The following is a 17,311-nucleotide window of genomic DNA, read 5'->3' on the forward strand; positions in this document are numbered from 1 at the left end:
GTCTTAGTTGTTTGATAGATGTCTCTTTTAATTTGTCGTATATCCACTGATGAGTGTATGTTTTTTTTTTTCTTATTCTTATTTAAATTAAAATATGTGAAGTCATTGAACTACCAATATAATACTACAAAATGTAATTGCAGCATTTTCCCTTTTTTCCACGAATATAGAGGACGAACCTTCTCTAAAAGCCGTTTGTTTGGTTTGAGTTTTATCATATAGAGAGAAGTTGTTTTGTTTGATCAGCTGATTGCACGTTATCACCAGAAAAAAAAAACATGACGTAATTCATTTTGCCAACTTTTTAATTGTTTATCTAAAACGTAAAATTAAGAACAGACAAAACAAAAGTAATTTGTTCTTATCTTCTTTAAAACTGGGTGTCATTTCTCTCAAATAGAGGAGAATTATTGGCAGTTTATAAGATATAGAATTTATCTGTCAATAGATAACATCATAGTGGATAATATAGTTTTTTCTCTTTTGATACTGTGTACTAGTATAAGAAACACAAGGTATATATATAATGACTTAAAATTTTTACTCGCAGTCAAGTCGTTTGTTTAATGCACATTCTTGGAGATACGAATATTTTATACATTGATCATCATAAAGGTCAGTTTCTTACTCACTATTCTCAGCATAAAATTTCTTTGTTTTATACATAACATAAAAATTCACTTAAAAAATAATGCAAAAGAAAATAAAACAAATACAACAAATCTTTCAGATTGTACTGCACGTATTCAAAGCAGTGTATATATATTTATATATTAGATTAGAAAAAAACAAGAATGTGTCCAAAGTACACGAATGCCCCACTCGCATTATCATTTTCCATGTTCAATGGACCGTGAAATTGGGTAAAAGATCTAATTTGGCCTTAAAAGTAAAAAGATCAACCAAAAGGAAACATATGTACTAAGTTTCAAGTTGATTGGACTTCAGCTTCATCAAAAACTACCTTGACCAAAAACTTTAACCTGAAACTAGGACTTTTAATTTCTATGTTCAGTAGACCATGAAAATGGGGTCAAAAGTTTAATTTTGTTTTAAGATAAGAAAGATCATATCAGAAGGAACACGTGTACTAAGTTTCAAGTTGATTGGACTTCATCTTCATCAAAAACTACCTTGACCAAAAACTTTAACCTGAATCTGGATGAACGGACGGACGGACGGACGAACAGACGGACGGAAGGACGCACAGACCAGAAAACATAATGCCCCTCTACTATGGTAGGTGGGGCATAAAAATCGGAAAAGATATTTCCAGACAATCGTAACGGCATGTAAACTGTTCTTCCAAATTTAACACATGGAGCATCATTAGATAATCGTAAAATAAGATACTGTCAATATGGTCAGGTTGAGTGACGAAAAACATCTTATTTTTTAAATTAACGAACCAGCTGCACGCAGTCAATTTAGTTTTGAAAAGTCAAAACCTAGAGGTCAAAACATTATTTTTTTTCATATATTGCCCACAATGTAGGAAGAGTGATACCATCGAAATTTTCAAAAACACTTTTCTGACACTTATAACATTATCAGAAATCAATGGAACAGGTTGATATCGATTCTTACGTTAAAGTCACAGTTGGGTATTCAACATTGATAACAAAAATTAAGCTTGTTATTTTTTGTACGAAAAATAAGCAAAGAAAATACCAATTCGATATTGGAAATATAGTCGGAGAAAACAAAAAATACCATGGACAAAAACAGAAAAGGCGAAAATACAAATAAGTCCTAAAAAACTACGATAAAAAAAATAAAGACTGTGCAAGACGAATCTAAGTTAAGGATGATATTTGATGAGCAAATCAGTATGCACTAGTGACAACACACCGTGTTGCTTATTATAATAGCAGGTCAACATGTGGTGATATTTCGCATTCGATGACATCATAATTAAAGAAAACAGGACATGATAGGGCCATTTTTTGGATCTCGTAACGCTTTTAAATATAATTTACTAAATAAATAAATACCTTCTTACTTTAAAGATTATTTTAGTTGTTGTTTTAATGTAATGGTTTCTATTCTATGCTTTATGAAATTTCAAGGGTGAGCATGTCATTATTTTCATTTTAGGCATTTATCGACATACAGTTCCGATCTATCAATATGGATTCCATTATGTGTATTGCATTCATACTAGTTTTGGGGGCTATAGATGTTAGTAATTCGTTTCCATGTTTATCGAACAAGACCATGGACGAATTCAAATCATTTAGAGAAAAACTAAAACAGTTTGAAATAGAAATTAAAAACAAGTTCAGTGGACTAGACACTGATCTTCAATCCATGGAGAGCGATATTGCAAGTAAGTTGTAAGATATAAAAATACATTTTTTTAAATTTTATGTGCACTTATTTCGATTCAGGTTCTTATATCGCGGACTGATCTAAGAAATGTAAGTTTACAAATATCTGATTATCCGTATCATTATGTAGCAATAGCCAGAGAAGAAATATAGCTTGATGCCAGCGTTTTTTGTCGATTTTTTCTCAACACAATATTAATTTTAAAAAGAAGTTATCTCTGAGAAATATTAAAACAGACTGAATTCGGATAATTACAAAACTTGTCTTCATTAATGACAGTTGTCGAAATGTCAAATTTGGTCAAACGGAAAGGATAGTAACGGTCCCAATATAGAAAGTCAGTTTTTAAATGATAAGTGTAAACGTTTTCCGTTTGATACTGTGTCGACACCAGTTTGACGTTTGATTGTAAGTCATCACGATAACAGAATCGTATATACTACAAACTACATGTAGCTTAATAGATTAATGTATTTACCATATCTTTACATAACTTTAATTTTTTACATTTCCTTCAGAAAGAAAGTTTGAAAAGTATAATGGACATTGCTATTACTTTGGAGAAGATAAACTTAGCTGGTCTAATGCACAGGTATGATTTAATTTATTAGATTATTTCACGGCCGACACTCGGCTAACCGAGAGATAGGTCAGTTAATCTATATTGAGTATGCGGCTATATCGGCGGTGGGTCTGTTAATCGGGTTGGCTAAAGTCTGTTAAGAGTAAAACTCACAATTTAATGTTGAACTCTGTTAAATATACAGATTTTTTGGCACATTATGAGAATCACATCAAAAAAAGAAAAGTGTCTGACAAAATGATATCTATCATAGAACATTTTCCACAATTAAAAAAAAATGCATAGCCTGCGCAATTTTAAGTAAAACGAAAAGGCGTCGCGCAAGTATGTGGTTTTTATGCTTGTACGCATAGCAATATTTTAGATAAAAGGCCAAAAACCATTTTTAGATATGATTTAAAGGACACAAAGTAGTACTTTGGTTCTAAAAAATCAATTGTTATTGATAAATATTTCATAATTGTTATATAAGTTGAGTTATACCACATTTTTATGAATATTAGGGGAATACAGTCTGTTAATGGGTTGGACAATTTAAATCGTGTCAGTTAAGAGTTATTTAGCCACGACAATAGTCTTACTACCTTGAGTTTATATTTTCACATGAAAAAAAATGAGATGTACTTATGACGAAAAAATTACAATACGGTGCAACAGTATCCTTATAGAAAGAGCACTTTTATTTTATTTTTTTTCTCTGCATTTCATTAAAAGGGTGTGTCACTTCTAATTAGCGTTATATGGACTGATTGGCCGCTCGAATTCGCATGAATTTATTATTTACGCCAAGTTATCAATCAGCCTTATTTTTTTGTCTGTTCAAAGTCTGTAACATCTATGAATCTGTCATGTGTTGCAATTCAGCTGGTTAAATTCCATGCGTTTTCTTTTGAATACTAAGGCTTTTCTACCTTAGGAATAGATTACCTTATGCCGGCGTCACACATTGGCGGATAGACCAGCGTGCACCAAACGTACAGAGAAAACTGACAAAGTCGGTATACGTTAGTTGCACGCCATAGGAACGCTTAGCAATCGTTCAAAGCGCGTTGCATAAGTTTGAAGTACGTCGAAATACAAAGGTAAAATTGAGAAAGGAAATGGGAAATGTGTCAAAGCGACAACAACCCGACAAAAGAACAGGCAACAGACAAAGGCCACCAATGGTTCTTCAATGTAGAGAGAAACTCCCGCACCCGTAGGCGTCCTTCAGCTGGCCCCTTAAAAAATATGCATACTAGTACAGTGATAATGGACGTCAAAATAAAGTCCGAATTATACACAAGAAACTAAAATTAAAAATCATATAAGACTAACAAAGGACAGAGGCTCCTGACTTGGGACAGGCGCAAAATTGCGGAGGGGATACACATGTTTATGTATTATCAACCCTCCCCCTATACCTCTAGCCACTGAAGGAAAGTAAATACGCTTGATGAACGCTACAACCCGAGGAAATTTTTATGCAGCATAAAAAAAATACAACATACGCCAACATTCGTTTCTTGAACACCGGATAAACGCTTAGCCTTAGGTACGCTTCTAGTACGCCCAATACACGCTTAAAGCATATTGGCAGCGTAAATGATTTTTAACACGCCGGAGCTATACGCTGATGTGTGACGCCGGTATTAGTTGTATTTCCTCAATGCTTTTCAACTTTGTTTTTGGCCTTTTAAACATTTTTTTCGAGCCTCACTGATGAGTTTTTCGTAGACGAAACGCGTGTCTGGCGTAAATATAAGGCGCAAGTATCAAATTTCAATCCTGGTATCTATGAGGAGTTTATTTCCGGTATGTATATTCCTTTGTACCGAGTCATCATTCTCATTTTCTGCCGCCTAAGGAAATGTCTGTACCAAGTTCTAAACCTTGGTTCTAAACAAGAGATAGACATTAGTTTTTTTTTTTTTTAAAGTGTTGGGTGCTTATCTAATGTGTAACAACAAGACAATTTTATATTCCTGTAAATCACAACGAATGCATAATATTTCGAGTAATGATCTATACCAATGATATCGTAAGTCATTTAGCCGACTCGCAGTCCGCAAACGTGCTTGTTTTTCTATCGAGTGACCTTCAAGGTGGTGTAGAGAAAGGTTAATGTTGAAAGGTTTGTCTATATTTGTTTGCATTTAATTTATATACATATTTCAGTTCATTTGATAAAAAAATCAAAACATTACGAAGTTTATCTCTGATTTATGAACTTGTTAACTATGTAAATGACAAATTGGTGCCATTCATATCAATGAAACAGAATCCACATGATATATGCGACCATTCTTTGATGAAATAATATTACTCTGATTTTACACTTTTTAAAATCATTTATATCAATTTTCAGATTCCATAATTTGTCTAAACTTATGTTTCATTGTTCATGTGTTGTTTCCATTTATTCTAGCCACTAATATTGGGCCTATCTCTTTATTCAGATAACACCCCATATAACAGTTGAATTATATAGTTGTAATGTCATTCATAACTCTTAACAGACCAATTAACAGACCGAGTTTTATACATCCGACCCATTAACAGACCATATTTTTATAAAAAATTGATTTATGTCACCAAAATACAGTTTTTCGTGTAGATTTTTCACATATTGATGTTAATATGGTAAACAAACATAATGCCAGTCTTTTACGATGTTCAAAAGATTGCATGCAAGTAAACTCAACCAACTTGTCATTTTTGTGTACATTTTGTGTGTGTAAAATGTGTATAAATTTACTGATGAGTAACTCGCCTTTTCATTTTATAGATCGTTTATTGAAGCTAGAAAAAAATTAATTACACCACTGGATTCAGTACTCCAAATCATTTTGTCAGACATGAATAGTTTTTATGATATAAATATAATTAAAAAGTTATACAATGAAACATGCTGACCTTGCACTGATTTTCACGATAACACCTGATTAACAGACTTTAGCCAACCCGATTAACAGACCCACCACCGATATAGCCGCATACTCAATATAGATTAACCGACCTATCTCTCGGTTAGCCGAGTGTCGGCCGTGTATTTGTAAAACATTTGTACAATGCCTTGAGCTGTACTTATATTCAACGCCGAAAAAAGGTGAAGTTATCTAATTTATGACCTATCTGTCAGTATTCCGTTAGTGTTTTTATCCGACCGCATTTTTCGGTCGTATTTTGGTATGACGTTGGCGTCGTCGTCGTCTTCTTCGTCGTCGTCGTCGTCGTCCGAAGACACATTGGTTTTCGCGTTATTACTATGAAATTTAAACACAAGGTTTTATCAACAAAAGATAGGTTGGGATTGATTTTGGGAGTTTTGGTCCCAACAGGTTAGGAATTAGGGACCAAAAAAAGGGCCGAAATAAGCATGTTTCTTGGTTTTCGCACCATCACTTTAGTATAAGAAAATAGAAATCTATGAAATTTTAACCAAAGGTTTATGAACACAAAAGGAAGGTTGGGATAGATTTTGGAATTTTTGGTCCCAACAGTTTAGGAATTAGGGGCCAAAAAGGGGCCCAAATAAGCATGTTTCTTGGTTTTCGCACCATCACTTTAGTATAAGAAAATAGAAATCTATGAAATTTTAACCAAAGGTTTATGAACACAAAAGGAAGGTTGGGATTGATTTTAGAAGTATTGGTCCTAACAGTTTGGGAATTAGGGGCCAAAAAGGGGCCCAAATAAGCATGTTTCTTGGTTTTCGCACCATCACTTTAGTATAAGAAAATAGAAATCTATGAAATTTAAACACAAGGTTTATTACCATAAAAGGAAGGTTGGGATTGATTTTGGAAGTTTTGGTTCCAACAGTTTAGGAATTAGGGGCCCAAAGGGTAAAAAATTAAACTTTGTTTGATTTCATCAAAAATTGAATAATTGGGGTTCTTTAATATGCCGAATTTAACTGTGTATGTAGATTATTAATTTTTGGTCCCGTTTTCAAATTGGTCTACATTAAAGTCTAAAGGGTCCAAAATTACACTAAGCTTGATTTTAACAAAAATTGAATTAATTTTTGGGTTCTTTGATATGCTGAAGCTAAACATGTACTTAAATTTTTGATTATGGGCCCAGTTTTCAAGTTGGTCCAAATAAAGGTCCAAAATTAAACTTTGTTTGATTACAACAAAAAATGAATATATGGGGTTCTTTGATATATGCTGAATCTAACCATGTATTTAGATTTTTGATATTTGGGCCCGGTTATCAAATTGGTCCACATTGATGTCTAAAGGGTCCAAAATTGAACTTTATTTGATTTCATCAACAATTGAATTATTAGGGTTTCTTTGAAATGCTGAATATAACCATGTATTTAGATTTTCAATATTGGACCATAAAAGGTAAACGTCCAATTTAAAAATTTTAAGTTTTTAAGTTTAAGTTCTAAGACCACATTCATTCTGTGTCAGAAACCTATGTTGTGTCAACTATTTAGTCACAATCCAAATTCAGAGCTGTATCAAGCTTGAATGTTGTGTCCATACTTGCCCCAACTGTTTAGGGTTCGAACTCTGCGGTCGTATAAAGCTGCGCCCTGTGGACCATCTGGTTGCCAGATGCTACTTCAAATACATCATATTGTACATCAACTTCATTTGAATATATATAGTCAAACGTCAAAAAGGAAGATTCCTATTAATGTGTTAAAAGTTACTAAACTAAACCGAAATTTGTACAGAAAAGTCGTTTCCTGCCAGTGGTGTTCAATCAAATATGTCATATGAAATCAAAACCTTACTTGGTTAAATGGTATTAAATAACAACATAAGAAGCCGTCTTAAACAACAACAAACAAATGCATAGGCATTTTAGGATCCTTATTTTTAAAGCTGGGGTCAAAGTTACTTAAATCAGCTTGAATGTATAAAAAAAGAAATTACTGTCAGCAGTTATTGCAGAACAGCAGCATGTCCTTAGGTAAACAGAAAACACTAACTGATACTTTTTACTCTTAGATTGTTAGCGTGTGGTATATGAGGGTATACAAATTTTGATCAGTCCGTCAGTCATTTTTGGTTTCTGGATGCTTCAAATACTTTATACTAGATTGCAACCATCCTGGATATCAAGTCAGATATAATGGAAATAGATCACTATTAATTTTGGTTATACTACTTCCAAACTAAAATTTTAAGAATAAAAAATAGACCAATATTTGATCAAGAAAGTTCAGAATGCTCGAACATATACTGTATTTTAGATTTCCATACTGCCTTTTCATATAGGGTTACATTATGTGAGGATGATGTATATTAATTTTGAGGCTACTTTGTCTCAAACAAAGTCGAAATATTTACACATGGACCGTGAATTTTCGCAGAAATGGCAAGGATCGTTAAATCAACTACATCTTATGGAATTGCATATTAACATATGATGAGTAGAAGATCCCTATTAAAATTTGAGGTTTTTACATTGAAACCAAGTTCAATGGTACAAGATATAGACATACATTGTTACAGAAAAGCGGATGCCAAATCACACACTTGGAATTAGTAAAAATAAGTCTTGGTTTTTAAAACTGTATTACATTGTGTCCTAAAATTGGCCCAAAACGGCAAATCGAATGCAATAATCAATTATGCAACCTTAATAATGTATTTATGTTATTCAAGAGAAACGTGACTTGCATGAATACTAAAACAATGGTTTTACCAGTGTTATAATCTATAACCGTTTCGCTAGTTTATATACCTTTCAAACACAGGAGTGAAATTAAATTTTGTCGATACTTTATAATGTTTAGTTGTGAAGATAGTTCCGTTGGATGGTCACAAGCACCTGTCTCAGAAAAAAATCACATTTCCGGCTGTAACTGAAAGTTAGGTTAAGGTACATAGATAAATGTTTTTGAGACAAGTTCGTGTGTGTATGACGAATAAATTACAGGGAATGCAACCTCACCGGTATAACTAATATGTTGTACTGATATAATCATTTGTCACCAGTATATTTCTGGTTTGTATTGATAAATGTTTTATTAATATTTGCAGTTATATATAATTTTCATCCATTTGTTTATCATTCTATCCTAGTGCAGTGCAAGTGAAACGGTGAACAATCTTCTGTAATAATTTGTTTCTTCTAATTCTAATAGATTAGATTTGAGTAGGCATCATATTTTCCCGCGTTTGTTGCAAAACGTTCTCGAGATATTTATCCGCATGCGTTAACATACATTTTCGATATTCTTGATTTGTGTTTGATATATATATATTGTTCACCACAAAACATTATCATATCATATATCTATGTTCTTAAAAAATATTTTCATGAATATTTATATATGAAATTAATACAAATTGAATGTATATAGCAAATAAAGGCAACAGTAGTAGGTAAAACGGTACTATTTATTCTGCCATAGGCGACAATGTTAACATTTTCTAAATTTACCACTTTTTAAGATAAAAACCTGAATAAAACAGTTATATGTTGTGTTAGTACTTTATTATTGTGTTTTAAAAATTGAAACCAAATAGTATCATGACCAACTTCCAACGGAGCTTGTTTATGTTATCCATGCCCACCGTCATTTTGCACCAAATTTATGAAATTTTGCAAGTCTTTTCGAATAATTCTCTAGAAAATATTTCAATAAGTTTCAAAATTTATATTGTAAATATACACACTGCAGTTATTCATAGATAAATAAAAAATATATTGTACCCTTACATCCAATCACAGCGCTCTTAAGTTGACTTCCTACGCCCTGTCTTGGGTACACAAAAGGCCAACCTAATGCTGGGAAAATTAAATACTACCGTTTTCCCTATACTGTGACATAAAGATATAAAGAATTCTTATGACATTATTAATGCAATACTGGGCTATTGTGAAAACCTTGGCTATAATAAATACTTGTATGTCCCCAGTACTTAAAGAAACATACATCATTTTATGTCCCCACCCCTACATGCTGGTTTACCTCATTCTCTACTTCTTTCAGAAAATCCTTAATAAACAACCTGTATCTAATCATATCTTATCTTATTTCAAAAGAATGATAAATAGTTTCATTTAAACAGATAAAATGGACAGTTTCATTCAATTTGTATTCATTTTATCAAAAATTTACAACAAATGCACAAATTCAAGATTTTTCATACTAATCTCCATTCCATGCTTTAGTATATGCCATATTGTGGTTAAAAATTTCAGAGCTTGTTATAAAATCTATTATTCTGTCTTGAGATCATGAAAACAAAGATATTAGACACTTTAAACATTAAATATGCAAAATACTCAGCTGTAAAGTTGCTTTTGTTGCCTGTATTAATCAATGAAAAAGCTGAATTATGTCCCTTGGGAGTATTAATTTCCAACAAAAGTCCTTTCACACAGTAGGAAATGAAAAATTATTTATGTCTGATATAATAAAAGAAAGAAACTACAAAATGAAGCACTTTTGAAATATTTGCTGCTTGAATTATCAAGAATGTAAACAATTCTTTACACAGGAAAGTATAAATTCTATGTAAATTTAGCCTCAAGTGGGTCTCTTTTTTTCTTAGATGAACAATTCTAACACTGAAAATGCTTCCAATGTGACCAAATATTGCCTAATTCTATAAACAGTACAAACTAAACCAGGCAGTTTCCCATTTTAATAGATTATGTTTACAGAAATACCCAAATGATAGAATTAGGGAATTACGCAGCAAAAAAAGGCAAACATTTCAGTAAAAAATATTTGTCGCGACTTGAATTCTGGTGTTTCCAATTGAAAAAATCATTGCGAAAGGTGAAATCAAATACAAAAGAACTATTATATGGTGCATTTTACACAATATAGTTAATATTGACATTCTAGAATAAAGTTTTATATCATTACCAATCAATTTGACCTAATATGATGACTCAGCACTTTTCTCAACACAGTATTGTTCTCAGTGAAAAATTTCTATTCTTTGTGATAAAAATCAAATGTACTAATCAAAAGCTTCAAAATAGTATAACAGAATTGAAGTCTGAGTGACTTTGATTTCCCTTGCTATCTTCAGTATAGGTAAAACGGTACTATTTATTCTGTCATAGGCGACAATGTTAACATTTTCTAAATTTACCACTTTTTAAGATAAAAACCTGAATAAAACAGTTATATGTTGTGTTAGTACTTTATTATTGTGTTTTAAAAATTAAAGCCAAATAGTATCATGACCAACTTCCAACGGAGCTTGTTTATGTTATGCATGCCCACCGTCATTTTGCACCAAATTTATGAAATTTTGCAAGTCTTTTCGAATAATTCTCTAGAAAATATTTCAATAAGTTTCAAAATTTATGTTGTAAATATACACACTGCAGTTATTCATAGATAAATAAAAAATATATTGTACCCTTACATTCAATCACAGCGCTCTTAAGTTGACTTCCTACGCCCTGTCTTGGGTACACAAAAGGCCAACCTCATGCTGGGAAAATTAAGTACTACCGTTTTCCCTAGTATGCCGCTGTTCGAAATCATAAATTCATAAATTCATAAAACGATAAGGTATGTTATTTTGCACTTGATAATATCCGCGTAATTATACGAAATACTTTCGGTTACCAGTCAACAACGCAGCTCACGTGGATTGAAATGTATATGACACCAATACATCGGAATGCTTTCATGGTCATCCGCTGTAAAAATTCATATTAATTTGGCTATTGTTTGTTGTGATAAATATTTTAAGATTTCCATATGACCACGACTGTAAAGCAGGCTAAGAGCTATAAGTATATATGAGGTCCATAAATTTACAAAATTCAAACTTGTTATTGATTCATGACCATGTTGGTATCATTTGGACACTATAGTTCGCAAATGTAATTTGTGATGTCATTGTGGCGGCATAAGCATGTTAAAAAATGAATATAATTGCCATTTCACGCATGTTGTTGGTTATGATATATATAAGCTACAGTTTCACTAACCAAGATATTTTATTTACATTTGATAGCAAATTATCGTTTTGGAGGGTATTGTTGTATCTAGCAGTTGCTCATATCATTAGAATTAATAACAATATCTCAAAATGAGATTACTTGAAGTTGGGATTTTTGTCTGGTAGATTTATAATACCTTTTGATTTTCGAACACAATGTGTCAAAAGATACAATATCATTTCTTCTCTCATCGCTGTGGAAATCAGTTTCAATTTTTCAGAATTAAAATTACCTAATACTTATTTATAGCATTACTATCCTAAATAATGAAATTTTTAAAAAGCTCATGGTTAAAGTCTTGCAATTCGTTTGGTTTAAATTTTGTTTTACTACTTTAAGTTTTATTTTTCAGCGGAATTGTCAACTTATTGGAGGAAATCTGGTTAATATTGATGACTCATCTGAAAACAGTTGGTTGAAATCCAACACCAACGGTAATTTTTTTTTTCATTATGCACATTTGACAAACCCCAACCATCATCCCTCATTGCAATTATTCATTGTCGTCACAGTGAAGACTTTTTAAAGGTAAAGGTCCGCCCAATGTCAACATATGTATTTGCTATCACTTTAACCATCATGCTGTACAAATAAACTGTTCACTTGTAGGAGCAGGAACCGGTGGTTATTGGATTGTCGTTTATAGTTATACCTTGTGATCGATCACTAACTTCATGTATTTGTTCGCTACAATTGTTCGCTAGCTTGAGTCAAAGATCACACAAATGACCTTATGTTATTTATAGATTATACGTAACCAGATGGCTTTCTCTGAAATGTACAATTACCATCACATTAACACACGATGTCCGAAAATAAACAGTTTCTGTTGTAGGAGTAAGTGGTAGCGCTTATTGGATTGGACTATTCGATCTTGTCGAGGGAGAATTCCGGTGGACCAATGACCAGGAAGTTGTAAGCTATAAAAACTTTGCTGACGGACAACCAAATAACGCAGGAGGAAAGCAAGATTGTGTTTACCTCTACTACAACACAGGAGAATGGTACGACGATCCTTGTAAAAATAATCTGAATTACATATGTGAAAATGATTTCTGTAAGTATGTCTTATGTTAGATGGGGGAAAACATATTACAATAATTCATATTCATAAATATAAACAAGAGGAAGTAATTAATTGCAAATGAGACAACTATCCACAAAAGACCAAATGACAGAAGCTTTAGGTCTCCATACGATCTTCAACCATGACTATATGGCATAGTTAGCTTTAAAAGGCACCGATATTACAAACGTAAAACAATTGAAACGAGAAAACTAACGACATAATTAATGTAAAAAAATGAACGAAAAACTAGTATTTAACACATTTACAAACGACAATCACTGAATTATAGGATCCTGACTTGGGACAGGCACAAAAGAATGTGGCGGGTTAAACATTTAACCGGAATCATAACGCTCTTCTTGGTCTGAGATATTGGTGTAAAGTCTATATAAGGTCTATTTTCATGTATAGTATATACATGTAGTTATCAAAGGTACCAGGATTATAATTTAATACGCCAGACGCAAATGAGATCATTCGATGTTCATATAGGAGAAAAATACAGTATTGTTAATGTTTCATGTATTATTACAAAATTCTACAAGAGATACACGTTTGCTTTCAAGTGGAATCAATGTTCGATCCGAACCAAGGCTCCGTGAGCAAGGTCGTACTTTAACTTGTAATGGTTTACTTTTAAAACATTGTGACTTGGGTTCAGAGTTGTCTTATTGGCACTCATGCCACATCGTCTTATTTCTACAAACATACTTTTTGCATTATAAATTATCAACACTGGAAAATGTATTTACGGAACTACATTATAGGGAATTAACAATCAAATTCCTTCAAATGTTGATAAAAAAAACTTAAAATTTGGCACATAAGGACTATAAAACGATAAGTTGCTCAATGTTTAATTGTCAAAATATAACCAATATGATACAAAACAAATGGCTAAACCGATAACCGGAAACAAGTAAAATTGCCCTCACTTATAAAGGCGAAGTCGATAAAATCAATAGTAAAACAATGCCGACGAAGATACTGATCAAAAGATATTTCTGAACAACAATAGTACATATGTACATGTACAAGTCAAAGACATTATTTGTTAAACTGTGTTCCCTAGAAATATACATGCAAATACACAATGTTTTATGATTATTGTTTATCAAGATGATTGCATTAGAAGTTTGTGAAAATGAAATTTGAAACAGGTTTATCTTTGCTGTATATTGATGAAAAGAATTGGGCAAAAAATCATTAACCTACAAAATAAAAAGATCTGCTAATCATTAACCTACAAAATAAAAAGATCTGCTAATCATTAACCTACAAAATAAAAAGATCTGCTATGTCCCCAATATACGGAGTGTTCAATATATTCCTTAACATGTTATATTTTTTCAAAATATACCGTAACTTGTGTACTATGAATATATCTATTTTTCTCATAAAAAAAATTCAAAGAAATATTGTTTTTTCGTGAAAATGAAAATAGCAATTTTAAAAGTTTGTGCAGGTTTAAAATTTAAAATTAATAATTAATATAGTAAGTTAATATCCTTAAAAACATTTTCTCTTTTTCATTCAACTTTAGAAAAAGTTTGTTTCGATATTTTTACATAAGTATATCATGTATGTACGGTCTATTCACAGTAACTTAATTTCAAAGGTGTGAATTCTTTGCTGAATACCATTGAGTTATTTTGGATTGTCCACCTGTACTTCTCTGATCTAATCACATACATATACGAATAATTGGCGTGTTCCAGAATCTGATATACAGCCAACAAAAACCAAAAACCACTACATAACAGGCTCCTGACTTTGCAAAGGCATTTACAGAATGTAGCAGCTGCTAAGCCTCATCCTTACCTCGAACAGTCATGCAACGGCACAACACAAGAACAAAAAATGCTAACAAATCAACAAAAAACAAATGACAGAAACAACAAAAAACGACAACCACATCGTTAATTTGTAAATATTATATTCTTTAAATATATTTTAACCTATATAATTGATTTAGAATCGTACAAACTACTTCATAATGCATAGCTCCAGTGCTAGAGCTCACCATTGCAGATTAGATTGTATGGCAATTACAATTATCATAGTATTGTTTTTTCTTTTCTTTTATAGGTTATTGAACATAGTGAATTATAAACGACGACAAAAGAGAATCTACAGTATATACGAATAAAGTAAAACGCTTGAATTAAAATTGTTTTTTTTTTTAATATTAAGGTAGATATGATTTCTTCCTTTACCTTTTGTTTTGAAATACCAGAAAACAATCGGTCTAGATCTCTAATAAAATGTGCAAATTTTGAGAGAAGTAGGTTATTCTCATGTGTAATAATTTTCATTTTAATATAATAATTCAAATTTGGATGTAACACGTCTTCTGATTGGCTGACGTCGTTTTGTTTATCAGCTCATAGATTTGTCATGTGACCGTGACGTCATCATCGTTTTTTCATGAATTACTCCGGTTTAAAATGGAATTAATAATTAAATTATAAAAAATGTCTGTTATATTTTTTCTGTCTATTCGAAATAACATAAAAAAAAATGTGGTGCACACTTTAAAGTAACTCGCTACGCGGGTTATTCAATGTGCACCACATTTTTAATGTTATTTGTAACTTCATAGACAGAAAAAATTTAAACAGTCATTCCTTAAATAGAAAATGACATGTTTTATCATATGTATGGTTGTATTTTACAAAAAAAAACAGAATACATTTGTTTGATTCATTTTTTTTTTCAACTTTTGCCCCATAAAAGGAGGCAACTCAAATGTAAGGGCAGATAATTTTATCTGAAAGCATTATATTAGAGCTATCTTCTCATATTTTATCCCACAATTCTATGGGGTAGTATCGTTTTATGGCAGAAAATTGGGATTTTCATGCATAATCTATACAAAATCTGTCAATTTTGCACAACCTATAGCGTGAAAAAAAGCCCCGTGATCCTTTGTTTTTATTTAAAAAAAAATTAAAGTATGATATAAACTACATTTTGTCAAATTATTAAAAAAATCTATGGATTATAATTTAAACACCTCATCTACCTTAACAGCCCCTTAAAAGACATGTACGGTATAAACCAATGCTAGAATAGTAAAACATTTGAATAACAATTGTCTGTGGAATTTACTATAAAAGAGTAAAATAACTAAACAAAAACGAAAACGAACTCTAAGGAAAGACCAAATCGAATAGTTATTTGTCAAATGGCAAAGACAAAAACTCTAACACATCAAACAAATGAACAACTGTCATATTCCTGACTTGGTACAGGCATTTCTTTATGTATAACATAATGGAATAAACCTGGTTGTATAGCTAGCTAAACCGCTCACGTGTATGACTAGCATAACATTTCAATATATTGACAACAATGTGTGAACAAATCGAACAGACATAATAGGTAAAAATGTAAAAAAAATGGGGTACAGCAGTCAATATTGTGTTCTAATCTTAACCACTAAAACACAAACAAATATGTCAACAAAGAAAAACAAGATGAGCATAACTGAAGACTTCTGTTGCCGTCACTTATGCCATACATGACTATGTTTAGAAATAGTATGTCCAGTTGTTTTGCCAGAACAGTATGAAGAAAATGTTCATACAAGAATTAAACGAAAGTTCAACACTCCAAGACGTTTGTTTATCATAGTATAAGAACCATGTTTTTTTCATCACAGGCACTTGTCTCAGAAAAACAATGACAATAAACAGTATGTTGGACATTTTTTTCAAGTGTCTGTGTTTGTCATGGACAGAGCCACCAGTAAAAATCTTAACTAAAAGATGTGAAGAAAAAGAAGGATAATCCACATTTGGTCCTTGTCAAGTCATATTATAGAAACGTATGTTTTCTAGAATGTATAATACACTGTATCTAAACTATCTCGGCAAAAAATGTTTAGACTCAATAGTATCGAATGTCCGGCACGGTGACGGACAATTTAAAATAATAAAGAAAAGGTAGAATCTCTGGTTTTTGTTATTTATCGTTCCAATGATTTAGAAGAATATACTTACACATATAACTATTTTTTACTGTGAGATGATATATTTTCTACAACCGTTCTAGATTATTGGAGAAATAAGCAAATTGATGAACTGAGTGAACTTTGCCTCGAAAGTTCTCTTTAAATTGAGCACATTGTACGGAAAACCCGATATTAACACGGAGATCGTAAGACTAATCCCTATGATCACCTCAATACTTCTGTATGTGGAACGAAAAAAATGGGTCATATCAAAATATCAAAATATTATAGAAAGACCCTGTTTCGTCAATTTTGTTGACTACACAAGGACCCGGTTTTGTCTCACTATAGAACCCTGTGTTGTTTTGTTTTGTTTTGAAACCACAAATATGAAAAGCTATGTAACACGGATCTGAACATTGCCCGTCGGAAGAAATTAAATATG

General features: G+C 31.8%; 1 protein-coding gene across 2 annotated transcripts; it reads left to right on the forward strand.

Annotated features, from left to right (window-relative positions):
* Nucleotides 1-310: 310 nt before the first annotated feature.
* On the forward strand, nucleotides 311-15,880 carry LOC139529847 (perlucin-like protein). Of its 2 annotated transcripts, none has more exons than XM_071325779.1 (6): nucleotides 311-515; nucleotides 2,098-2,329; nucleotides 2,850-2,923; nucleotides 12,195-12,276; nucleotides 12,678-12,899; nucleotides 15,000-15,880. In XM_071325779.1, exons 2-6 carry the CDS (start codon nucleotides 2,131-2,133, stop codon nucleotides 15,005-15,007), a joined length of 585 nt encoding a protein of 194 aa, XP_071181880.1. In that variant the 5' UTR covers nucleotides 311-515; nucleotides 2,098-2,130; the 3' UTR covers nucleotides 15,008-15,880. The 2 variants fall into 2 exon arrangements, with proteins under 2 accessions (XP_071181880.1, XP_071181879.1); XM_071325778.1 differs by having other exon boundaries at nucleotides 510-615; nucleotides 15,000-15,081.
* The last annotated feature ends 1,431 nt before the right edge of the window (nucleotides 15,881-17,311 follow it).

This window comes from Mytilus edulis, chromosome 7 (assembly GCF_963676685.1).
Source record: "Mytilus edulis chromosome 7, xbMytEdul2.2, whole genome shotgun sequence".
Taxonomy (NCBI): domain Eukaryota; kingdom Metazoa; phylum Mollusca; class Bivalvia; order Mytilida; family Mytilidae; genus Mytilus; species Mytilus edulis.